Here is a 25,112-nt window from a genome sequence, read left to right as displayed (position 1 = left end):
GATAATAGTGCAAAAAAGTTATCTCCTTATTTTAGTGTTTACATGCATGCTACTACTACTGTATCATCAAAATTATGGGTGCTTCTCTCGTTTTCATATATTCATAGTGTTTTGTTGGTGTCACTTGTTTATAGTGATGACATCACCCTGTCCAGCCTGGTCCTGATTAAATTTCCGTCCTGAATGAAGCGGGAATTCGGGAATTTCTTTTGGGATGCGTGGCCGGGGATGGGAAGGTTAGAAATAATTAGACAAGTTTTAGCAAGAAAAATATAGACAAATGGTCACATAATCATATGCGGTGACAATTTAAGTTCTATATACAAATGTAAGATTACACAAACTTTAGCAAGAAAATGGTAGACACGGTACAGATATTAATCATATAGAATACTTGATCATAGACTGGGAGTGTAATCAACTCTGTGTCTGTTTATATGTTTCTAGCTATATATACCAGAAGGACAAAGTCGGTGCCTACCTATCTAAATTTCACCAATGAGACACTTACAGCAGAGTAGGAGTGGAATTGGAAATCCTAAAAGGTGCTTATGTGACTGGAACTCTGCAGCAGATATCAAAGATTTCATCTAAAGGAGCATGATCACCAGTTCCTTCATCTTTATGTGCATAAATCAATTTATTTCCTTTAAAGACAAACATGCCTCCCTACAGGGGAAAACAATAATATAAGAATAATAAAGGACCAAACGTATTTTATCGGTATAATTGACATTATTTAGAATTTAGATACAATAAAAAAAAGGGTATAGTATATATATCGAACCTGTTGCAGGACACCACTTCTCTCATCTGGGGTAGCATCAATAGTATAGTTCTTTACAGCTTCTTTTAGGGATTCAAATCTTGAAAGTACTTTGGCCTAAACAACTCAATGATAAGACAAAATAATTTGATCAAATCCATGATGCATCACAGATATACAAAAATCTTTGGCAAAAGAAAAAGAACATTACACTGGCTGGGTTGAAAAACGTCCGGCCGAAACCATAATACAACCCCAGCACATCATATGCCTGAGTAAATATTAATGTTAAAAATTCCTGGAAGCAGACATAAATATTTTAAACCGAGATACTGCAGAAAATCATTTTTACCTTGCGCTCTGGATCAGCATAAAGACAATCCATTGGAAATGGTAACTGGCCATATAATTCAGCAAGAAAAGATTAGCATGGTGAAGAAAGAAGAGTCATCACGATAGTATCATCAATGTTAATACCTATCCAAAGATAAGGTTCAAAGACTATCATGGTTAATTTCCAATGGGTTATACATGATAATCTTACATGCACTGACTCCACTCAAGGAGCTAGGCATTAAACCAGTAATTACCCTTTCAGCAAGAATCTGAGCTTTCTCAGGACCACCCACACCAATGGCAATTAGCTTCACATTAGCAGAGTCAAATTTGGCTTTTGCTTCTTTAAGTGCTGAAGCAAGTTCCCAACTACAATAAAGAAAGAATATCCATAATGATGGCCCAATAACTCTGACAACCAAACTTTTACAGCAAGAAGATTAATACCCACCAGCATGGGCATCCAAAATGCCTCAAGAGAGAAACTACTGCAATTTCCTGGAACATATTGTAAAGCATTAGTGCATCTTATATAAGCGTATGAAAATTAAATGCTCGACATGATCATGATCATAAATTTTTAAACAATTTCTTAATATGCCGTTTCAATCAAGATTTCTAACATGTCTTATAGCTTATCAACAGCTTGAAACATGCCAAGTCTAGGTACTTTAATACTACTCCTTCTAAATCAGAACATATGGCAAACAATAAACTAAAAGCTGCATTGTAGTTACATGAAACACTTAAAATTAGTTTTATGTTTGTGTCTGCAGCCATGCATTCTTTTTCAGTTTTGATGTGTGTGTGTGGTGGGGGTATAGAACTGGCCTTGCAATTGCCTTTGCACATACCATGTCTATGAAAAAAAATCAATATACCTTGCAATTGAAAATATTTCATTATTGTCGTACTTGTACCAAATTCCCCAAGGATTCTGTATCCTATTACACAAGGAAAAAAAAAAAAGAATCGTGTGTAATAAAGATGCATTTTAAAATTTCATTATTGTCTTAATGTCTTTTGTAGTCCTTTCAAGAACTTGCTCATAAAAGAAAGTCCTGTTAAGGATTTCTGTATAATAGAGAAAACAGTTAGAAGGTCAATCCTCAGAAGTCTCTGCTCCCAACCTCGACTGCTTCGATATATTTCAAAATCGAGTCAATATGCATTTTTGTAAACAGTCTATTTTATTCGCAAGTTGGCCCCTATCTTCTCCGCAGTTAAACAAAGGGAAAATAGATTTTTTTGCCACTCAACTTATTATGTTTTTAGAAACTTACCACCCAACTAATTTTTTTCCCTTTTCACTCACTAATGTAAGGTTTAGTTTTGTTTTTAGCCACCAACTTAGGTTCGGATTTGATTACTAGCATTATGATAATTTTTTGTAACATCATTTATACGTAGTGATAGTATGTAATATTTTGATGATGTGTCATATGTTTATATCTTTATATATAGCAATAATAATATAAAATGAGCCGATGAAAAATTAAAATCAGGAAAAAACGTAATTAGAATTCTAAAAATTCAACAAATCATGAAATATGAAATCAATGACTTCAAACAATTCACCCTCTCTCATAAGATAAAGTGTATTTGAGTTATATGATGCATCATCTATCGTTATTGTTATTAAAGTTTCAAGAGACTAGCTCAGTCTAAGATCTCTCTTAAATTTATCTTCAAAAATTTTAACAACTTTATCTTATTACAATTTTCAAGATAAATAAATAGAGAAGAAAACTTAATTTTCGATGATTGTTCTCTATAATGCATCATTTTATGTTATTATTACTCCATCCTTCCCTCTCATTAGTTTACAGTTTTTTTTACTGCTTAGCACGCACTTATGTAAGACTCTTATGAAACATAGTTTCATAATTTATTTTTGTGTGAAAATTTAAACGCTGAATTTTCATTTGGAAGGAAAAAAATATATTAATGAAACAGACTACATCTTTTAAAAGCCATAAAATGCGTGTAAAATTTTTATCACCCAAGGTAAACGACCTTGGAGACATAAAAAGTACTATATATAAAGATACACATATATATCAAATCATCAAAACATTACAAACTACCACTATAATTTTTTTAAATTTTTTTTTTGACAAATATGACTACCACTATATTTTAATAATGCTACACAAAAAATGTAATGCTAATAATCAAATCTGAACCTAACTTCAATGACAAAAAAAAGCTGAACCTGACATTAGTGAGTTAAATAAAAAAAATTATAGTTGAGTAGTTAGTTTCCAAAGACGCAATAAATTTAGTGACAAAAAAATTATCATAATGCTAGTAATCAAATCCGAACCTAATTTGGTGGCTAAAAAAAAAAATCCAAACCTAACATAAGTGATTAAAAGGAAAGGAAATTTAATTGGGTGGTAAGTTTCTAAAAGCACTATAAGTTGAGTGGCAAAACAATCTATTTTCCCCCTAAACAAACTTATACTTCGTCCATCGAAGTAATTAAAGTTTGCCCAGTATTTCAAACCATTACATATCTGCCTTAAACAAACTTGCAGATCAAAAGCTAACAAATTTTAAGTTTTTAACAGAGTATCGTATGACACTTTTGGAAATAAAGCCGAAAATTTTATATAAATCGGACTTAATTCTCATTACTCATATAACTTCCGGTTTTATTATTCAGACCATTATAAAACTCCGCATTCAATCAAATGTGATTAGCAATTTCAAAATTATCATATAGTGTTAAAGTAGCTAATTCTCTTAAACACTAGGCATTCACTCGAATGACCCAAAACCGAACTCTGATACCTCGTTAAACAACCAACACTCCCCGCGAATAGTACTACTTAGCAACAAACATTCACAAATCACAAGTACAGAATACAGAGATTAATAAGAGATGAATATACATATTACCTCGTTCTGACCCAAGAGATCCCTAAACAAGACCGCCTGGCCGGAAGCAGTGAATATGCTAACTTCGGCGAGAGCATCAGCAATGTTAGCGGTATCAAAAGAAGCTGCTCTAGGGACGATTGGTGAGCGAGATGAACGTGCAGCACTAATAGATTGAGATTGAGCTGAAAAATGAGGGAAGCGAGAACAAGGAGCAGATTGCAGTTGAATACTTGGTGTTTGGGTTTTTTGATACAACAGCGTTGGAGTTATTGTTGCGGTTGCAGTTACAGACGCCATCGATGAGGGTGGAGATAATCAATTTGTGCGAGAGAAACTGATCAAGAGAAGTCCCGTTAATTCATAGTACTACTCCCTCCGTCCCAGTCATTTATATACAAATGGCTGGGACACGGAGACCAAGAAAAAGTGTAAAAAATGAGTAAAGTTAGATGAAAAGTGAGTATAGTGGTGGGACCCATTTATATTTAATAATAGATTTGAGATAGTGGAGGAAAGTAGTGGGTGTAATAGTGTTTATATTATTATAGAATGGAGATAGTGGAGGAAAGTAGTGGGTGTAATAGTGTTTATATTATTATAGAATGGAGATAGTGGAAGAAAGTAGTTGGTGTAATGTTATTTTATATTATAAAAGTTACTATTTTGGTATGTATACAATTGGTGGGACGTCCCAAAAAGGAAACTGTATACAATTCATTGGGACGGAGGGAGTAGTAATTTCATCGGCCATTCATTTCCACAATTATGACGTTGGTAAGCTTATCATAAGTTCCTTCTCGTTGTGTTCATTTTTGAAGCACACATATTTTAGTACTTCCTCCGTACTTTGTCCAATTTTGATTTTTAACTGTAAAATTAATTAAATTTCAATTAAATTTTATATGTATTATATAATTAATAAATATAAAAAATTTATATAAATTCATATAATTTATTTAAAAGTATAATTTTTAGTGTCTTAAGATAATAAAAAATTATCATTAATTTTTGATGAAAAAATAGTTAATTCAACTGTTGAAAGTCAACGATGAACGACTAAAAACAGACTGAGAAAGTAATGGTAAATTTATGAAACCATAAAGCAAGCACGAGCAAAGAAACGGTGCTCCTGCCGGTGCTCCTGCCGGTGCTCCGTGGTCACACTACATGAAACATCACGTGATTCTTTGAATACTACACAATCTAACACCCCAAGTTTTCAAATTTTAGCAAGTCCCATAATCTTGAAACCATCGTCATCAGGACAAAAATATATATACACACTACCTTAGATTCACATAATATTTTCTTCAAAAAATCTTACTTGTAATACTAAGAAATAATTACACCTAATCATCTGATAATAGATTCTTGAGAGGTCCGAACTCCTTTAAGGAAGCCAAAGAAAACAATACTTCCTCTGTCCAATTTAATTGTATACGTTTTATTTCAACTGCTCGACACGCATTTCAATGCTCTTATAAAACATAGTTCTGTAACTTATTTTTGAGATTTTCTTTTTCTAAAGAAAAATATAACATCCAAACTTTAATTCAAAAAAAAGAAAATTTAAAAAATAAATTGCACAACTATATTTTACAAGAGCATTAAAGTCTGTGCCGCGTCCCCGTCCCCCAATGTATACAACTCAGGGGGACGGAGGGAGTAATAGTAAATCTACAGTTAAGAATTGAATGCTAAGACACAGTTGTCCTCATCTTGTTTTTCTAACATCATCATTTTAGCTTACTATAAATTTTTATTCTATATACGGAGCACTGATATATTACTAGCTTAGATTCACTTTCATTCAAATTACAAATTGCTCACTCACATTGTTTAGTTTTGATCTCATATGATCCATTGCTGGTTAATTAGTTCAGTTGCTGCATTAGCAATCTAATTCAACAAATGAGCAACATTGTGACATCTGGTGGTAATGTTGCTGCAAAACATAGGTTGGTTTTGAGTGTGCTCGATTTATCTCCGTAAAATTAAATTTTATTTCATTTTTTTATTTGATTGCATGACTTGTTTTGTTAGTAGTGCACAGAATGAGGGAGGAGGAGATGGATTGAAGACTTTAGAGTGTTTAAGAGGGAGATTGCTTTCGGAAAGAGTAGCTTCGAAAGCTGCAAATGTGGAGGCGGAGAATTTAGGCAATAAGGTCTGTTTTTCCGGTAATAATTGGTTCCGAATCTGATGTAGTAGAAGAATTTCAATTCTTTTTAGACTTTATCTTTTGGATTTTCATACAGTTGGTAGAATTGGAAGAGAAGTTGAAGGAAGAGACGAAAGGGAGGAACAGAGCTCAGAAAAGGCTGAAATCACTAATAAAGAAACTCGAGTCCTTGAAGATAGTATATATAGTTTCAGATGAATCCTCATCACACTCAACCTCCTTTGGGGGAAGTGAATTAAGTGTTTCATCGTCATCGTCATCGTCATTGTCATTGTCATCGTCCTCAGCCTCATCGTTTTCATACCCTAATAGGAAACCAGATGTTAATGACATGAAGAAGCCCAACTCCCCATTCAGAAAGTCTTTAAAGTGTGAGCTTGAAGAGCCAGTTATGAAATATGGGTCTACAGTGGCAGAAACTCTGGATCATTCTGATATTGATAATGCATCTACTGAAAACCCTAGTCTTTTATCAAATGACAAGATCAGTACTGATAAAACCGTCAGTGATAACTCTTGTGATGAATTACTATGTACCCAATTGAGCGATAATATAAAGCGTGATGATCATAGGTATGTCAGTCCTAAGCCAATATTCTGCAGTGTCTCTTCAGAGGTTTTACACTTTTAAGTTTTAACAAATACATGTGCTAGTTTTTTTATCTTTAAGGATCTTTAATTTTTGATGTATAAGTTTTTAATCCGTTTAGGTCAAAATATTTGGTTGAGGACAGGGAGACAGATCGAAAAAGCCATCAAGATAGGGACGAAACTAATGATGATGATTCAATGGCACTGGTTCCAGTAAATATTCCGGCAACACAAAGTACTAGTACTCTTATTCAACCACTTATAGCTGAAAATGCTAGAGTCGAAGATGTTCTTGATACATTAAGATATGTGAAGGAAGAAATTCGGAGCTCAATGGAGAGAAGACGTGTGAGGAGAGTCGGCCTTTGTAGAAGTGAATGAGCAAGAAAAGTTCATTTTAATCAATATAAAGCTTAGTTGATAATTTTCTAAGTATTACATAATAGCAGAATCTTTTTACCTTTTTCTCTAAAATGCAAATACCGCCTCCTTTCGGGGACGAATGGAGACACCTTCTGTCATCAATTAGATCAAAACAAGAAAGAAAAATCCAATATCCATTTTCTATCTACAATCTCTTGTCTTCTTACCCTAGTTTCTTACTTGATGGGGAATAAAATGGGCAGCTACCACAACAAACTGAAAATAATAAAGAGAATCTCCCACAAGGGTCTAATAAGTTGCTACGAAATCTCAGCCATATGTGACCATCACTAACTTAAAAGGCTAAAACCCCGCTCAAGCGAACAAGCTACTGAGGGACATTACATTAGCAAGGTTGAAAAATGATCCGGAGCATGGAGTAGAAAGAGAAGTTGGTGGTAGTGGTAATATTGGAAGAGTAATTCTCATAAAGAAAATCTGCACAATATTCACATCTGTCATTAGCCCATCATCTGAGATCTCAGCTGACACCAATCCAAAAGATTTTCTGCCTAAATATTCCAAAACCCTTTTTTTGTTATTCATTTTTATCTCACTTTATTATCTCTGATCCAGAAACAAACTCTGTCAAGATCAAATCTATATGGGGTTTTACAGCTAAGCTTGTTGTTGAGAGGTGACACAACCCATTGAGCTGGAAGGTCCACCACTACACACATTAAACTCAGGTTCAAAGTATAAAGCAACATCTGCACACCTCCATATTCTCTGAACTCACTTAAAAACTAATCCTTTTCAGTCTTCACAGACTTTACCTTCTCAAACATACCTGCCCATACACATTTGGTCATTACTTCTCTGGTAGTTTCTTGTTTTTTCTTAGTGTCAAAAACTTGTAGTTCTGATGGGGATGTACTAGTATCAAGAACTGGAGTTTCTTGCAGCTGCATGAAATCTGAATCATATTAAAATAATGGTTAGGCCTTGTTGGAAACCATCTTCGGAAGGAGACAAACTGTTATGGCATAAAGATTTAGGGAGTCATGTGAGTGGAGAGTTTTCAATGGCAGTCATTCAAGCAAACAGTCTGCTTGAAGATCAAAGCCAGCTTGTATCAGGGCCATTAAGTTCACTAAATTCCGGTACTTTAGGGACATTCATCGGGGTCTATGATGGACATGGAGGACCAGAGACATCAAGATTTGTAAATGACAAACTGTTCCCCAATTTTAAGAGTATGTTTTCATATCCCTAGAAAGTTTTTCTTTCAGTCAACAAATATTCTCGTAGTTTCCTAAAAAAATCTTTGATTATGTTTATGTTTTATGTGTTTGGGAGTGAGGTACCTCCATAGATACTATAGTTACCCAAAATAGTGACCATGGTGAGTAATAATTATCTTATGACTGATAGTTTAGTGTTTAGTGGTTAAATATTAGGAAAAAACAAACAAAAGTATAATTACATGATAGGAGATCTTATTGCAACAACTAAAATACTCAAGATTCTATGTCAGCATGACTGTCAACTTAATCAGCACTAAAACTCTCATCTCCCTAAAGCATGAATCTGTTATCTGCATGAGTTCCACCATAAGGTTGTGGTTTCAAGTGCATAGGAAGTGGCTGTAATTTTAAGAGTCGCAGCAGACCTTAATCAGAAGGCTCGTTTAAGAAATATTAAACCTTTCAAAATAATTTTTTTCTTTAGAGGACTGTAAGATAAGGCATTGATTGTGAGGCAAAGCAAACTTTATTAGAATTCTGTTGAGTAACTACATGGTTTCTTAGATGATCAATTGCTTCCAACCATCTTACTTTATATAGTCCTTCAATTACCTTTTAAGTTGCCTAATAATGACTTTTTATAATAATCAAATTATTTTTTTCCTTTAGAATTTGTCTCTGAACACCAAGAAGTTTCTACAAGTGTAGTTAAGAAGGCTTTTATGGCTACAGAAGAGGATTTCCTCTCTAGCGTAAGGGAGCAATGGCATACTAAACCACAACTTGCAGCTGTTGGAACATGTTGTTTAGTTGGAATAATATGTGATGGGCTTCTATATGTTGCTAATGCTGGAGACTCTCGAGTGGTTTTAGGGAGAGCGGATAGATCAGCCACAGGAATCACAGCAGTACAATTATCAAGAGACCACAATGTAAACATCGCATCTGAAAGAGACGAGCTTCATTCGTTGCATCCAGCTGATTCACACATTGTGGTTTTAAAGCACAATGTCTGGCGTGTGAAGGGTATCATACAGGTAATAGTGTGGAGTTCCAGGGTCTCCCATCGTGTTCTTTTTAAATGGCATCCATGTGTTTATCATTTTAACGACAAGCATTTGTCTGTGAGTTGTCCTTTAGGCTCCAATAGGAAGTTAAAAATTAACCTTCATGATTGTATAGATAAATGTAAACAAGTGATGCAATTTTGTTGCAGATTTCAAGATCCATTGGAGATGCCTATTTGAAGAAGGCAGAATTTAACAGGGAACCTCTATTGGCAAAGTTTAGACTACCTGCGCCTTTTAAAAAGCCAATACTTAGTGCAGAACCATCAACTTCCACACACAAGCTCAACTCCAAGGATCGGTTTCTCATCTTTGCATCAGACGGATTGTGGGAGCAGCTCAGCAACCAGGAGGTCGTTGATATTGTCCACAATTACCCTCGAAATGTGAGTCTGTTGTGTTAAGTATTAAAGTATGTTAACTTGCAACACTAAAGATTAATTAGAAAGCACAATAAAAAAAGTGATTTCTCTAGAATCAGCATACCGTTAAAACATTGTTAGAAAATGGTACATGGTTAATAGGATCGGTTAATTTGTGGTTTCAGGGAATTGCTAGGAGACTGATAAAAGTCGCCCTTCATGTAGCCGCGAGGAAAAGAGAGATGAGATACTCTGATCTGCAGAATATTGATAGAGGGGTAAGGAGACATTTCCATGATGACATAACGGTGATAGCTGTATTTCTTGATCCTCAGGTAACGAATGCTCGTAATATATGTTCAATAAGAGCAGGTGGAGTAGCTCCTGCTACCCAGTTTTAGTAGCCCTTGATTTTACAGAAATGAAGAAACCTTGGAAAGAGATCTACTGAGGTTGCAAGATCGACTTGTACTTGCCAGTTACTTGTTCAGTTAATACTTCCATCAACCCCTGTAATTTAATTACTTGTCTTGATTAATTTGTATTAATGGATATCAGTAGGCAACCATGGAAGGATGGCCACTTGGATTCATGTTATTATTATTTCATAAATGGCATATGCATCTTTCTATTTTGTGGAACTACTTTGCAGCAATGAAGCGGAAGCTGAGTTATTAAGTTAATCTCTTAAGTTATATCTTGGACCAAAAATTTAACTTTGAAAAGAACAGTTTATATCCGGAGGATTAGGGATGGGCATTTACCCCGCCCCGCTCGACCCCGATCCGATCCCCGCCCCGTTCGGGTCGGGGATTCGGGGAATTTTTCGGGGTCGGGGCGGGGAGCGGGGAAAATTTTATAAAAAATTCGGGGATCGGGGCGGGGTCGGGGTTTCGTGTCTCCCCGCCCCGATCCCCGACCCCGATTGTATATATATGTAAAAAAATAATTTTTTATATGTAAATAATAATATATTTATAAATACTATATTAAATATATTATTAAAAATAGATATCTTTTATAATATTATTAAAATTTTAAAAAATAATCTTAATTTTTATTGATTGATTATTATTATATTGTAATATAATATATTTAATACTTTTAAAATTGTCGTTTATTTATATTATAAATCAATTTTAATATGATTTGATGTTAAAAATATGAGATAATAGTATTTTATCAATATATTATGAGTTAATAGTTTGTTTTTTATTGAAAAAGTATATTATATATTATAAAATTATTATTTTTTATTAAAAACTAAAATTCCCCGATCCCCGCGGGATCCCCGTTCCCTGTTCGGGGCGGGGATCGGGGAGGAAAAGAATCCCCGTTCGGGGTTCGGGGCGGGGTCGGGGATGGGCATTGAATTCGGGGATCGGGGGCGGGGATAGCACTCCCCGACCCCGAAGTGCCCCGTGCCCATCCCTACGGAGGATTTTGATTAATTTTTTTTATGAATCCGGGGATTTAGGGTTTATGAAAATCCAAAAAAGAAGGATTTAACTTTTCCAAAAAAAAAAGAGAAGGATTTAACTTGAAAGATGTCTCGATTTTTTCCGGTATGAGATCGTATATCTCAAAATTGGGGCTATCCCAACAGACTTTAAATTAATTGATTTTAATCTGATAGTTGTGATATTTTCCAAAATTGAAAGATAGTGTTTGAAAATTTTTCTGTAATAATTGATTTTTTTTTATTTTTGAAATAACTGTACTAATTGATTATTCTCGTTTTAGAAAGTGGATAATTATGACTATACCAAAATATGACATAAATTATATCAATATTGTAATTTCAATATCGAATTTACTATGAATTTTATAATAATTGAAAATTTTTCTGTAATAATTGATTCTTCTCGTTTTAGAAAGTGGATAATTATGACTATACCAAAATATGACATAAAATATCTCAATATTATAATTTCAATATCAAATTTACTATGAACTTTATAATAAAACTAATACTCCCTTGGTCCCGATTATTTACGTAAACTGTCTGTACGCATTTTGAGACTCTTACAAAGTATAGTTCAATAACGTATTTTTAATTCTTTTTTGTTTTTAATAAAAAGTTTAAACGTCAAATTTTTATTCAAATACTTTCTTGTTTTGAATAAAAAGTTTAAACGTCAAATTTTTATTCAGGTTATTTTAAAAAAATATATATTATGAAATATACTTTATAAAAATTTTAAAATGAGTGCAAAAAAATAATGTAATGAACCTGTTGGGAGAAAAGTAGTACTCCTTTTGTTCCACTCATTTCTTAAAGTTTCTTTTTCGCTACTTGACACGCACTTTTTTAATGCGCCTATAAAACATAGTTCAATAATTCTTTTTAAAAAAAAATCTGAATAAAATTTTAGTGTCTAAATTTTTATTCTAAAAAAAATTACAAATATATATAATTATGTTTTTTTTAAGCGCATTAAAGTCCATATCACGTCTCCGTTCCCCAATGTTAAGAATTGAGAGGGACGGTGGAAGTATATTTTAAGCTACGTATTTGAATATGAGAAAAGGGATAACCATGATTAAGGATAGTTTGGAACTAATTCGAGCTTAGTTGGCTCGGTTCCGTCCACAGCATGTGCCCAACCAAACCCACTCGAGTTGGAAAATATGGCCAAAGTGAAGGTACATCACATAGTGCAGCTGTAAATATCAGCATAACTATTATTCTAATTTTTCATGAAATTATTATATTATAATATATCTCTTATTATTCATTATTATTATATTATTTGCACTTTTGTTTGTATTAATTTAATAGTTTTTGTAACTCTGAAATGATAAATATCATATAAAAAAATTATAATTATTTTATATTTAAATTTCTAATTTCAACTAAAAAAATATTTATCTTAAGTATACAAACCGCACCGTATTTATATGGTGTGATTTATGGGGTTTCTGTGTGGTAGCGCGGTTTGGCTGCGGTTTAAGTTTTCAACCAAACTGTTCCAGAAAAAACCCGCACCGCACCGCCCTCAGCCCTATTGTCCGGAATCTTGGTCTGAAAATACTTCGGATTGTAGAGTTGGGGCGATGTTATTCACATGTAACCATGTCAACTCCCACAAGCTATCTCCACCCAAGGCACTTCTTTGTACCAGTACCCCTTTTGTCTTCATTACAATCAAAGTGTTTTTCAGCAGCTCCGGCACAAGTTCTTGAAGTTTCTCACTTTTTTTCCCTCTGACTTTTACTTTCAAATATTTTTCCATCCGACTGAGCACACCCAGCCACAATTTGCAGAAGGTTGTGAGCTGAGATAGATCATGAAGTAACTGTAGGAACACTTTAGAGAGTAGTTTCAGAGCATGGACAAGTGTCCCCTCCATATTGCGGTAGTCTTTTTGAGAATGCCCTTGCGCTATTTCTAGCAAATCATCAAGCACAGTAAAGATAACCATATCAAAACACTGCAACCACAATCCATATGGAAGATTGAGATCACCCACGCCCGTTAGACACATACGCAACGACAAGAGAGCATGGTTCCTGACTTCTTCTCTCTGGTCAAGACAAACTTTCCTCAGTCCCTGCACTAACCTCAGCCACATTTCCCCAATATCTTGAGACGCTTTGGTAGCCTCTTCACCCATTGCGTCCTTAGCTTCTTGAGCCCACCTAGCTAGGCAGGAAACAGAACCTGCCATAAGATCCAAAGCTAACACAGACCTATCAACCTGACCAACACGAGACTCCGCAAACTGTCTGGCTGCATCAACACAGAGAACATAATTTGCTAGAACTAAGTGAGCTCCTTCAGACATGATGAACATCAGTGCATCAAACCCTGCTTCAGAAGCTTCTGGATGTCGAGCCGTGAAAGAGAGTAACGATATGATGGTTCGCCAGCCCATTGGGGATCGGATGTGTGTGGCATTTGCTTTAACAAGGCGATTGACTTCCTGCGTGATCTGCTCGAAGTATGCATCAGCAACACGGGCATCAAGCTTCAAAACAAGCTGCAGCGATCTCAACAATTCATCAGCTAGATTTTCTTTATAGGGAAGGAGCCGCTGGCAAATCCTGAGCAGTCCAAAAACAGCTTTCTCAACCAGGGCGCATGGCATGACAGCTGACTGAACAATGTTAGATATGTGCTCGTAGACACCCGGCCACAATAGCACAATCCTATCTCTATTATTTAGTGTGATTGCAATCAACAATTCCAAGCAGAAAACTGCAGTATCTTCATCTTCAGGAGAACTGCTTCCCTTTTGTGGGCGGCCCGCAGCCCAAATAAGGGCCCGTGCAAGATGTAACAAAGAATCAGATTGCAGAAACTTGCTTTCTGTGAAAATGTTGTCAATGTGGCACTTCTGAATTGTCTGAAGGGTTCGTTGATGAGCAGCAAGTTGCTGTTCAGTGGGTTGCAATCTTGGCTCCTCTGTATCAAGAGACAAGAGCTGACTAAATCGGCCCATTAAACCTGAAGATCTTCTTGGAGTACCCACAGATTGCATGTGAGCTGAAGATAGTGAATTAGTTGGAGGTTTTCCATGCCCAGGTTCTGCTGTGTGTTCTGAATCATCAGCTGCATCACTGGCTACACGAGCAGGAAGAAGACCAAGCTTATGCAACTTCACGATACAATCCAGAATATTCCTCCAGCCAGCATGGATAAAATCACCATATCTATTGGCAATGGTGAAGACAGTGATTGTTGCCATCCTAGCTTTTGAATCATCGCCAAAGGCTAGAACAGGTTCCTCGGCAAATGTAGGATTCAACAAGGTTGTAAATTTGCAGAGTGACACGACCAGATCATCCAGAACATCTTCAAGATGATGGCAAGCCGAAATCTTTGCAACAGCTAAAAAACCGTCAATACACGTCTGATATACATCGTCAAGTTCGGCATGATCAAATACAACAGAAATAGCCGCAATTGTGGGACCTGACATTATAGCGAACATATCTCGGTCAAGGTCAAACATATCTCGGTTAAGGTGAGCCTTGGAATCAGAGATAATGAAGGGTGCAGTCTCCTTTGCTTTGTTCATTAAATCAATCCAACGGCTTGGGGTCATTTCAGGGAAACCTGCACCTTGTTCCGGGGTCATACGAATCTCATTCTTGCAGATTGAATGATACAGCTCTATTAAAAAATCACGTGGAAGATCATTACCTCCATTTATATGCCTATTATTTCGAATGAAATCCTCTTCTGTCATTTTTTTCTTTACTTGCACATTGTGTTGGTCTGTATTGAGCATTATTATTGAATAAGACAAGAGTAAAGCAGCGTCCTTGTTGGCTAGAATCAAAGGTGATTGCTCATAATATCTCTCCGAGAATGCCTCAAGCACCCTCTGTATCTTCTGCGATTCCCCTGGTAATCTGAAAGTTTCCAAGAACAGGCGCAGGGCAGTGTCCAAATTCATGTCTTTGAAATCGAAAGTCCACGCAAATTCATGAAGTACTTGGACACAAAACTCATCATGATTGCCTAAAAAGTCGCCAACCAGATTCTTATCCAATCCAGCAGTATACCTGAAAAAGCAAGCCACACTCTGGGGGTCAAGTTTGTCGGGCAAGAGATGTGTTCCTTGGAGAAATTCTAGCCCTTTCTTAGGATCCCTGTTAAAGTGATCAGCACCTATCATTAGCCTTCTTTTAATATACTTCCTCCGACGGATAAATGAAACCCAATGATTAGGGTCATTGTAATTTTCACACTTTACCATCCAGAATGGAGTGTACTCCTCAAGATGTACAGGGCTGGGTTCTGATCCAGCTGACATGTTGCCAATCCGCTCAGCCATTCCTTGAATCACAGCGATCAGACCATCCAAAGCAAGGATGTGCATTGCCGACAAAGGGCAGTTCACCGGAAACGCACTTTTACACAATAAGTTAGCAATGTCTTCAAACACGTTACTGCAAGTTATGTCGCAGTCCAAATTCAAATACATTTCCACCATAAAGTCTTTTTGTCTACAGAAGTCAACAAGGGCTTCCATTGCAACCTCCTGCTGCTGGTAAGAAGCTCCATAACGGCTTTGTGCGAGCCTTAGAATCACACAAGAAAAGAAGGCTTCCAGCTGCAATTTTAGTTCAGTACGCAAGTTCTGGTACAGGTTCAAAACAATGTTACACACCGTCGAAAGAATCAGCGGACTCATTGACAATCCAAATTGCATTAGATAACAGAACAGCTTATCCTGTACCAAACCCAGCAATCTGGGGTGGCGGCCAATAGAAGAACCGCCCAGTTCAATTGCAGCATTAATCAAACCCAATGCAAAAAGAGGAACATCTTCATCAAAGGCAATAGTGTTGGCTTTAGGACCAATTCCCATGTGCTCAACAACATCTAATAATGAGCACAAGAACTGGAAAATCTCCACCATGCAGGGGATCCCATATGGCTCAGTCATCAAATGAAAATCATGGGAATCAATATCCTTTCCATTACTGGAAGTAACAATAGTTTCACCCGTCGCACCAACCATGCCAGCTGAAGTATTAGATGCAAAACTTCCAGAGGATGTTTGAGTATTGTAATCAGAGGCACTATTGTCATTTTCTGATTGTTTACTGCCATTGCTATAATCGCTATGCAGCCCACCAACCTATGAAAGAGACAAAAGCTGAATATTCAAAAAAATTCATAATCTGAATAGTAGGAAAATAAAACAGTGGCCAGGTATAGTTTCTTATGTAAAATTGTAAAAGAGAAGGAGATAAGCCAAACAGCACCCCATGTGCTTTCAAACCTTTTTACTAAGAAAAATATGGTGGGTTAATGGGTTTTACAATGCATTAAATCAGCAGCGGGGGGGGGGGGGTTTTACGTTGGAGCCTTCTTTATATAAAGATTCAAAACAGGCTAGGAGTTCAGATAAAGGTAAAAGAAAGTAAACAGAGAGACTTGCTCTTTGTTTTGGGACAACGCAAGAGTTCATCTTTCATGTCTTCAAAACTAAAGCATCATCATCTTCATCCGATTCTATTTCAGGAAAAAACTCAGATGAGCTACAACTGATGGAAAAACAATGCAAAAAAATCAACAAACGGAAAAAGATAGAAGACAGAGGACAAGAAAAAAAATATAATCAGAGAGCAAATATTTCAAAGTTCTCACTCACAGCAAAATAGCAAAGTATGAAACAAGAATAAGGAAGAGCTGAGGATGATGAATTATATAGATAGACTTCAAAGCTAAATCAGTCTATCAGGTAATCTTCACATGCTTATGAAACAAGCATCTATATGTCCTCCACAATGTACAAGAAACAGATCAATTACCGATTTCCACCAATTCAAGATGAGGCCCTAATGAAGGATAAATATCGCAGATAAAAAAGCACCTAGCTATACTGAGAACATATTAAATTTAACTACAAAATCCCCTAACGTAAGCAGATATCATATGTGTGATACACTGATACTGCGATGTGTAGGCAATATCATGATAAGATAAACCTTACCTCCTGCAAGGTGGAAGTGCCTCCCTTCACCAAGGAAGTATCTGTGTTGTCAACATCTCGCAGATGTGAAAAAATACATCGTACAAGTTCATGCATTCCATGACGGGCTATCCTCTGCAACAGCTCCCCCTTTGTTCCTGCTTGATGAACTACACGGAAGCATGTGTTTACGATGGTACAAACATGCTGATTACTCAATATAACTGATGCCTTACTTTTCATGCAAGCCATAAGGACCTGGAGTATCTTCATCAGAACTACTTCCTCTGATGCTGGATCTGTTACCTCAAATCTGCAGCTAGTCACGGCATCAATCACTAGGTGCATAGCATCTTCCACATTGACAGTGTTCAGATCAAGAACATTAAGACTCAAAATCTTGTAAATTGATGACAAAGCAACACCTGTGATTGGTGCACCAGTTTCATCAGATCTAATTACGTCTAAAAATGGCTGCAGATACACGATGGGATTGATTGTATACCACTCATGCTGCCATGAAAATATTTTTCTACGCAATGCCTTGAGGGATTGGATAAGAGTATGTTCAAGCTGGTCATCGCCTGAAGTATAACGACTTCCCCACCTTACATTCCTCCTCATCACCGCAAGCACAACACTAATTTCCGAATTGATAATACATGCTAATGCAGATCTCTCTTTATCAGGAAAACTAGCCTCAGAGTCTTCTGGTTCTTCTTTAATTGCATTGATTCCAGACTGCAGCTTCAGGCATCCCATCGTTTCCTTCTCCCTAAACCAAATTTTAGTCTATATTAGCAGCTTTTGCACAAAAAATATCTCAAACTTTGCCCCGAAATTTATCCTTCGCCCCAAAGTTTATCCTACGCTTTAAAGCAAAAAATAACAAACTTGAGTCGCAGGAGTCTGCTAACAGCAGAATCTCAGAAGTAACATAGATGCGCCTTATAAAACAACAGATATAATATACTTCAATAATTTCTAACATAACATATGCTAAATAAGATGGTGCATAAACCAATTGGCATATGACACACTGTATTATTCCTTCATAGACATTTTACAATAATATAACAGATCAAAGGCATGACAGGAAACAATACTACAGAGCCGCATTTCCTAAAAACACCTACAATTGCGCTTCCTCTCTCTATATTTATAAACATACGTCTCACAGTCAGTCTCTCTCTATATATATAACATATGTCTCGTACAGTCAGTCTCTCCCTATATATAGAAACATGTCTCACAGTCAATCTCTCTCTCTCTCCCTCTCTCTCTCTCTCTCTCTCTCTCACACACACACACACACTCTTTAGTACCCTAGCCCTAAATCGAAATCGAAGAATAAGTTACAGAAGACATAAAAAGCATAGTGAAAACAAACTAAGGCATAATGCAAATAGGCAACTACAGTTCAAACAGAAGAAGTTGAAAAGTAAGAGCAGTTAATCCATAATCAAGGAGGTTAGTGAAACTAAGATTCAAAATTAAGTAATAGAACAACAGCTAATACAAGTGATTATAAACCCTAGTCATCCGAACTGAAGCGCAAAATCAGAAGAAACAATGACACAACAGTAAATCAGAACTAGAATAAGAAAATCTAGTGCAAGGAAACGGATGATGCGTGTGCGTGAGTCGAAGGAGTTCAATTACCGAGAAGGAGAAAATGGAGTCGAAGCAATTCGCGATCCGGAGTTTGAAACACTGGTCGTTTAGTGTGAAGGACTTGGCGGAGAGTTGTGAGGTGTCAAATTACAGTAAAGCACCTTGTCCTTATGAGTCTCCGACGTCTCGATAGGATTTTATTCTCGAATTTACAAGTTCTCTCTATTCGAGAGAAATGAAATTACGGTAAAGCACCTCTTTGCTCTAAGCAGGAGGCAAAAAATTGAAAGTTACGCAAAATTAAAGGATGACAAGATTAAATTTTCTTCTCTATCTTATTTACTCTCCGTCCTATTTTAGTTGTCACATTTGGATCTGTGCCGGTCAAATTAACCAAAATTTGATTGGAATTTATTAATTATCAATTAAAAAAATAGAAAAAATATGTCAGCGGAAATTTTTTTAAATCTATTTTAAGATGTAATTTTCAGTTTTTTAAAATAATGAAAAAATGTCTTGTAATTTTTGGTCAAAATTTGATCAATTTGACCAACAAAAATAAAAATGTGACAACTAAAATGAGACATACTTGAAGTATAATAATCGATTGGATTTTGATTGAGCAAAAGTGATTTTTTGGAGGATGTTTGATGACGATAATATCGATATAGTCTCATAATTTTATTAGCAAATGTGGTGACCGTAACATAATATATCCACCAATATAATAAAACTATTTTATAATTTTAGAGGTTGTGAAATGTGGTGACCGTAACCTAATATATCCACCAATATAATAAAACTATTTTATAATTTTAGAGGTTGTGAGATCAATTCGAAAAAGAAATTATATTATTATCTTTTTAAGATAGAATTATGTTGAAAGAGAAAAGGTTTTATATATTACAAAACACACACTTAATGCCAAAGCAGAGGACTTGGGTAAATGATCCAATATTGCATTTATTAATGTTTTGTGTTTTGATTTTTGAAAAAAAAATGTTAGATCGTATTGTGTTTAAGTTTTAAAATTATTACAAAATATAACATGATATGATATTTTGTGAGTAATGTTACATGAAATAGCATTTAGGATCTCAAAACCCTAGATCGAGAAGCGTTTAAAAAAAGAGGAAAAATGTTGCATGATCAAGTGTTTTGAATTACAATAGATAGGTCGGGAGACTATTCTCTGACACTAATATTTGAGAACATTTTCTCCATGCATCCTCTTTTAAAAATTTCTCTGTAACATGAATTAGTGAACTCTCGTTGTATCTCAATATTTATAATAAGTTTTTATGATAGTATGTATAGGCTCATTGTGTCAATTTTTTATAAAAATTATTTTATATATTAGATAAATATTAATATTAGGTATCACCAAATTCTCTAAATATTTTAAGATGTCATTCTCTACGTGAGAACAACGATAATTTAATTCACTCCGACTATATGAGTATTATGACTTTATCAATATGTTAATCATAGTTTTATTTCAAAAATACTCATAATTATTTGTATTTTATCGTTTGGTCATTACTTCTCTTGTAGTTTCTTACTTTTTCATAATGTCAAAAACTTGTAGTTTTTATGGGTATGTACTAGTATCAAGAACCGGAGTTTCTTGCAACTGCATGAAATCTGTATCATATTGAAATGATGGTTAGGCCTTGTTGAAAATTATATCCGGAGGGAGACAGATTGTTATGGCATAAAGATTTAAGGAGCAATGTGAGTGGAAATTTTTCGATGACGGTCATTCAAGCAAACAGTTTGCTTGAAGATCAAAGCCATTTTGTATTAGGTCAATTGAGTTAACTCAATTCTGGTATTTTAGGACATTCGTCGGGGTCGGAGTCTATGATGGATATAAAAGATCAGAGGACATCAATATTTTACGGTATTTTAGGGACATTCGTCAGGATCTATGATGGACATGGAGGATCACAGGACCTCAAGATTTGTAAATGACAAATTTTTTTCAAATTTCAAGAGTGTGTTTCCGTATTCTTGGAAAGTTTTTCTTCCAGTCAACAAATATTTTTGTAGTTTCTTTAAGTACTCCCTCCGTCCCTTTTTATCTGTCCATTTTAGAAAAAAAACGCATACCAAGGAATAATTGATTGTATAAACTTTTTCATTAAATACCTCTAATTAATATCTTGAAAATGGTGAAATACCCCTACTTTATGTCTTGAAAACATGAATTCAACCAAGTTTTAAATAAGTCAAGGCTTGAAAATTGAAATTATGAAGATATATTTGAAAAACTATCATTAAATTAGTTTTGAAAGTATAAATGGACAGATAAATAGGGACAAATTTTTACTTCCAAAGTGGACAGATAAATAGGGACGGAGGGAGTATAATTTAAAATCTTGATTGAATAGCAATTATTTTTGTATCATAACCTAAAATTCTATTGAATATCCCAAAATTCTGAAACAATTTTTAAAATATAAATTGAACACACCTGAATTTCAGGAAAAAAATTAAAATCTCAACTGAACATACCCGTGAAATTTTAAGTAAAGTCGAACATAAGAAATATTTATAAGAAATATTTCATGAGATTTAGTTCTAAACAATTATACTAAATTTAAATTCACAATTCAATCCAACCCCAATAATGTTCTAAACAAATGTCCTATATATATATTGAAAATATTGTCCCACACATGAACTCCAATAAAATGTCTTAAAATTGTGCTTTGGCAGGAAAAAAGAGGAGAGCAGAGAAATGTATTCAAATGGAATGGATGAAACATTCTATTGATAAAAACGATTTAGGAACTCAACGTGTGATAAAAATAAGGCATGTTGGAAATATAGTGTGTTAAAACACCACTGCACTATACATTGTTTGGGTTTTTGACGTTAATTTAGGATATTGTGTACTTGCTTGTGTGATTCAATCAAATTTATTTTAAACTGAAATTGCATCGCATATTTGCCTGTTTCACCGGCCGAAATATTGGACATCCCAAAGAAACTATGCAAGCTTGTGTTTCTTCCATTTTAATCGGGTGGCAATTGATGAATGCATGCTTGAGAAGATCAAGCTGATCAGGCAATGAGTTCTATCTGAAGCCACTAGACAATGAGTTTAAAGAACTAATCATCAGACAGACTTTGAAAAAACCATCACTGGGTGGATTCCCAGCTACATTATCCAACCAGGAGACCTGCAGATCTGCAAGATCACACGGAAATCATCATGCAACAGTCGCATAGTACAACTGGTTGCAAAAGAGACTGGATGCTTATAAAGAATCCTTTTATCACCTACTGGCAAGATCTTTTAGATGATTATAATTAGCCCGTGAAATCGTAAATCTAACATTCACCATTGGTACAGAGTGTAGATTTCAATGGTCGTAAATGATTCAATATGCACACTGCTGGTATACTAGTCTACAGACTAAAGAATAAACACCGGAACAGAACATCCATTTGGATTATATGCTTAAGAGATAAACTGAATGTTCATTGCTACTGCTGTTATTTGGTACTGCAAAGTCAACATATAATGACTTGCCAAAACATAAGATGACTACGAATAAACTAACTGATAAATGACTAAACTCCTAGACTCCTGGACAAACTCTAATGCTCTATTGCTTATTCAAACAGCTCCTAAAAACACTCTGCTAAGATCCCGACTAAACCTCCAAACCAGCTAACAAATAAAAACATAACCAACTAAACTAGTTTAAGATTAATATCCAACAATCACCGCCTTAATCTTAAACTTGTCATCAACCCGTTTGGCTTTAAACTTAGCCCGTATGGCTATCAACTGAGCCCATATGGCCTTTTAAACCGAGCCCGTATGGCTATTCTTCACAAACCCGTATGGCTTTTAAACCGAGCCCGTATGGCTATCCTTCTGAGCCCACATGGCTATTACTTCTGAGCCCGTATGGCTATTCTTCTTTGCCCATCTGGCACTTCTAATTTGCCCATATGGCACGCCCATCTGACACTTAGACTAAAGAAAGAACTCCATATGCATCCCATACTGCACATGATGATCTCTCCTACATTTCATGAAACAGTTGGCACACTCTATCAAAACCAACCTTCTGTCCCCATAATAACTCTTTTCAGCCCGTATGGCCCGTCTGGTTGGCCCGTCTGGCCTTTTGTTTTTGCCCATCTGGCATGTCTTATTTCTCCTCTGTGCACTGTAGTAATAACCTTGATTCCCATAGGCAACAACTCCACTAGCAGATTGACCTTTAGGCACTGAAACAGGTTCCCCATCAATGTAATCCTACAACCATCTGTTTTTACCGATCACAGCTTTACAAATCCTAACAGCCCTGCTGCAATATCATCCCTTCTGTTACCAGAAGAGCCTGCCATGTGAGGCCAAGTTCACCAGGACAGCAGCACTCTTGCGATCGCTGGAACACGGCCTCACCTGAAGCTAGAAAAACCTGGCTCTGATACCAAGTGTAGATTTCAATGGCCGTAAATGATTCAATATGCACACTGCTGGTATACTAGTCTACAGACTAAAGAATAAACACCGGAACAGAACATCCATTTGGATTATATGCTTAAGAGATAAACTGAATGTTCATTGCTACTGCTGTTATTTGGTACTGCAAAGTCAACATATAATGACTTGCCAAAACATAAGATGACTACAAATAAACTAACTGATAAATGACTAAACTCCTAGACTCCTGGACAAACTCTAATGCTCTATTGCTTATTCAAACAGCTCCTAAAAACACTCTGCTAAGATCACGACTAAACCTCCAAACCAGCTAACAAATAAAAACATAACCAACTAAACTATTTTAAGATTAATATCCAACACAGAGCAGGAGCAGAGTAAAGAGCATCTATAAAGCAGTGAACCTGATACCTTGTAACGACTTTCAAAACCTTTTGAGACAGTAAATAGGCAAAATGTTGTATATACATGGTTCCCTTTTTGTGATGTTTTAACACCTGATTTCTATTCTTGATATACTACGGTGACTTTACAACTCACTACAGAGTCACTCCTTTCGTTTAGGCCATAGCAGTCGCTGGAACATACGTAACAGTGATGGCTGGATATAAATTGCTGATTAAATTAGATGTGACACGCTGACGGTCATGAATTTAAGATCAAATGTGGGGAAATTAAAGTGGGAATAATGTGAAACAATGAGATAAACGATTTCTGCTAAACTTTCTGCATCTTCTGAATCCAAACTCGTGTTCAATCTATCTTGTACAAGTTATTGGGTCTGTCTATTTTTCTTGGAAGTACCAAAGTGAAGATGATCATATTCCAAGGAATAAAAAGGATAATTTACCCAATTTTATCACTGTTAATGCAATATATTGAATCAATTTTAACCCGCAAAGGGCATTTAATATCTATGTATACTCCCTCCGTCCAGTCAATTCTATACAGTTTCTTTTTTGGGCCGTCCCATCATTTCTATACATTCCAAAAATAGTAACTTTTAATAATATAAAACACTATTACACCTACTACTTTCTTCCACTATCTTCATTCTATAATAATATAAACACTATTACACCCACTACTTTCCTCCACTATCTCAAATCTATCATTAAATATAAATGGGTCCCACCACTTTACCATTTTTCCTCTAACTTTACTCATTTTTTACACTTTTTCTTGGTCTCCGTGTCCAAACCATTTGTATATAAATCACCGGGACGGAGGGAGTACCATGTTAGGCCAGAAACCTAACCACATTTTTTGTTATCAGGAAATGGTGTCATGTGTTTACTACACTTGAAAATTATCCATGTGTTAAATGATGGAACAAGAAGTTGTGAAAAGTAAAGTCATTTCCCTGGGAAGTGTCGCTTTGCAAAACAAGAAGGAAGGAAATCCTATATCTCTCGTGTTTTTTCCTTGTTCAGTAACACTGAGAACTCCACTTGGAAAGGCGTAAATTAGGTAAGCACAACCATAGCCCGGAAAAGCATTGTCCAATACCCTCTGGTCCATTATACATTGATTTTTTACACGTATAGGTTTGATCACATGTATAAAATTGATACTACGAAAATATTAATATTTGATATCTAGTCAAAGTATCTAAAGTTACGTGTAAAAAATCAAACGACTTATATAATGGACGAGGGGGAGTATCATGGTATATAGCTCAAACTAATGAAAGTATAGCTAGACACTTACTTGAAGTTGAAGTGCATGCATATAAAGAAATAGTGCTAGCTTCTTGAAACTTATCTTCCGCTAATAAATGGCGAAAACTGCTTA

General features: G+C 35.5%; 4 protein-coding genes across 9 annotated transcripts; 2 read left to right on the top strand and 2 right to left on the bottom strand.

Moving 5' to 3' along the window:
• Positions 1-281: 281 nt before the first annotated feature.
• On the bottom strand, positions 282-4,397 carry LOC108216438 (uncharacterized). Its single transcript, XM_017389204.2, has 7 exons — positions 4,007-4,397; positions 1,554-1,600; positions 1,357-1,471; positions 1,119-1,163; positions 978-1,037; positions 788-883; positions 282-669 (listed from the first exon to the last, which is right to left on the bottom strand). Exons 1-7 carry the CDS (start codon positions 4,283-4,285, stop codon positions 550-552), a joined length of 762 nt encoding a protein of 253 aa, XP_017244693.1. The 5' UTR covers positions 4,286-4,397; the 3' UTR covers positions 282-549.
• A 693-nt stretch (positions 4,398-5,090) lies between these two features.
• On the top strand, positions 5,091-7,218 carry LOC108216437 (uncharacterized). Its single transcript, XM_017389202.2, has 4 exons — positions 5,091-5,946; positions 6,035-6,155; positions 6,247-6,743; positions 6,881-7,218. The coding sequence occupies exons 1-4, from the start codon at positions 5,900-5,902 to the stop codon at positions 7,140-7,142; spliced, it is 927 nt and encodes a 308-aa protein (XP_017244691.1). The 5' UTR covers positions 5,091-5,899; the 3' UTR covers positions 7,143-7,218.
• A 298-nt stretch (positions 7,219-7,516) lies between these two features.
• On the top strand, positions 7,517-10,441 carry LOC108216570 (probable protein phosphatase 2C 38). 3 transcript variants are annotated; one of them, XM_017389365.2, is made up of 4 exons: positions 7,517-8,380; positions 9,080-9,408; positions 9,588-9,824; positions 9,986-10,441. In XM_017389365.2, the coding sequence occupies exons 1-4, from the start codon at positions 8,119-8,121 to the stop codon at positions 10,199-10,201; spliced, it is 1,044 nt and encodes a 347-aa protein (XP_017244854.1). In that variant the 5' UTR covers positions 7,517-8,118; the 3' UTR covers positions 10,202-10,441. The 3 variants fall into 3 exon arrangements, with proteins under 3 accessions (XP_017244854.1, XP_017244855.1, XP_017244852.1); XM_017389366.2 differs by having other exon boundaries at positions 7,518-8,380; positions 9,104-9,408; XM_017389363.2 differs by having other exon boundaries at positions 7,525-8,380; positions 9,041-9,408.
• Positions 10,442-12,608: 2,167 nt separating this feature from the next.
• LOC108218683 (ARF guanine-nucleotide exchange factor GNOM) lies at positions 12,609-19,108 on the bottom strand. Of its 4 annotated transcripts, none has more exons than XM_064091373.1 (3): positions 18,896-19,108; positions 17,255-18,104; positions 12,609-16,396 (listed from the first exon to the last, which is right to left on the bottom strand). In XM_064091373.1, exons 2-3 carry the CDS (start codon positions 17,993-17,995, stop codon positions 12,806-12,808), a joined length of 4,332 nt encoding a protein of 1,443 aa, XP_063947443.1. In that variant the 5' UTR covers positions 17,996-18,104; positions 18,896-19,108; the 3' UTR covers positions 12,609-12,805. The 4 variants fall into 4 exon arrangements, with proteins under 4 accessions (XP_063947443.1, XP_063947444.1, XP_063947445.1 ...); XM_064091374.1 differs by having other exon boundaries at positions 17,255-18,099; XM_064091375.1 differs by having other exon boundaries at positions 17,255-18,008.
• Between the last annotated feature and the right edge of the window lie 6,004 nt (positions 19,109-25,112).

This window comes from Daucus carota, chromosome 4, assembly GCF_001625215.2.
Source record: "Daucus carota subsp. sativus chromosome 4, DH1 v3.0, whole genome shotgun sequence".
Taxonomy (NCBI): Eukaryota; Viridiplantae; Streptophyta; class Magnoliopsida; order Apiales; family Apiaceae; genus Daucus; species Daucus carota.
This window is presented reverse-complemented; position numbering and strand designations above follow the sequence as displayed.

Excerpts from the sequence above, each read along its gene's own strand:
- LOC108216438 (XM_017389204.2), bottom strand. The coding sequence starts at position 4,285 with ATGGCGTCTGTAACTGCAACCGCAACAATAACTCCAACGCTGTTGTAT. Across the intron at positions 1,038-1,118 it reads ATGCTGATCCAGAGCGCAAG|GCATATGATGTGCTGGGGTT; the intron begins GTAAAAATGATT and ends ATATTTACTCAG. Across the intron at positions 670-787 it reads GAAGTGGTGTCCTGCAACAG|GGAGGCATGTTTGTCTTTAA; the intron begins GTTCGATATATA and ends TTTCCCCTGTAG.
- LOC108216437 (XM_017389202.2), top strand. The coding sequence starts at position 5,900 with ATGAGCAACATTGTGACATCTGGTGGTAATGTTGCTGCAAAACATAG. Across the intron at positions 6,156-6,246 it reads CGGAGAATTTAGGCAATAAG|TTGGTAGAATTGGAAGAGAA; the intron begins GTCTGTTTTTCC and ends ATTTTCATACAG. Across the intron at positions 6,744-6,880 it reads ATAAAGCGTGATGATCATAG|GTCAAAATATTTGGTTGAGG; the intron begins GTATGTCAGTCC and ends TAATCCGTTTAG.
- LOC108216570 (XM_017389363.2), top strand. The coding sequence starts at position 8,119 with ATGGTTAGGCCTTGTTGGAAACCATCTTCGGAAGGAGACAAACTGTTA. Across the intron at positions 8,381-9,040 it reads ACTGTTCCCCAATTTTAAGA|AATTTGTCTCTGAACACCAA; the intron begins GTATGTTTTCAT and ends TTTTTCCTTTAG. Across the intron at positions 9,409-9,587 it reads GTGTGAAGGGTATCATACAG|ATTTCAAGATCCATTGGAGA; the intron begins GTAATAGTGTGG and ends ATTTTGTTGCAG.
- LOC108218683 (XM_064091373.1), bottom strand. The coding sequence starts at position 17,995 with ATGGGATGCCTGAAGCTGCAGTCTGGAATCAATGCAATTAAAGAAGAA. Across the intron at positions 16,397-17,254 it reads GCACTTCCACCTTGCAGGAG|GTTGGTGGGCTGCATAGCGA; the intron begins GTAAGGTTTATC and ends TCTCTTTCATAG.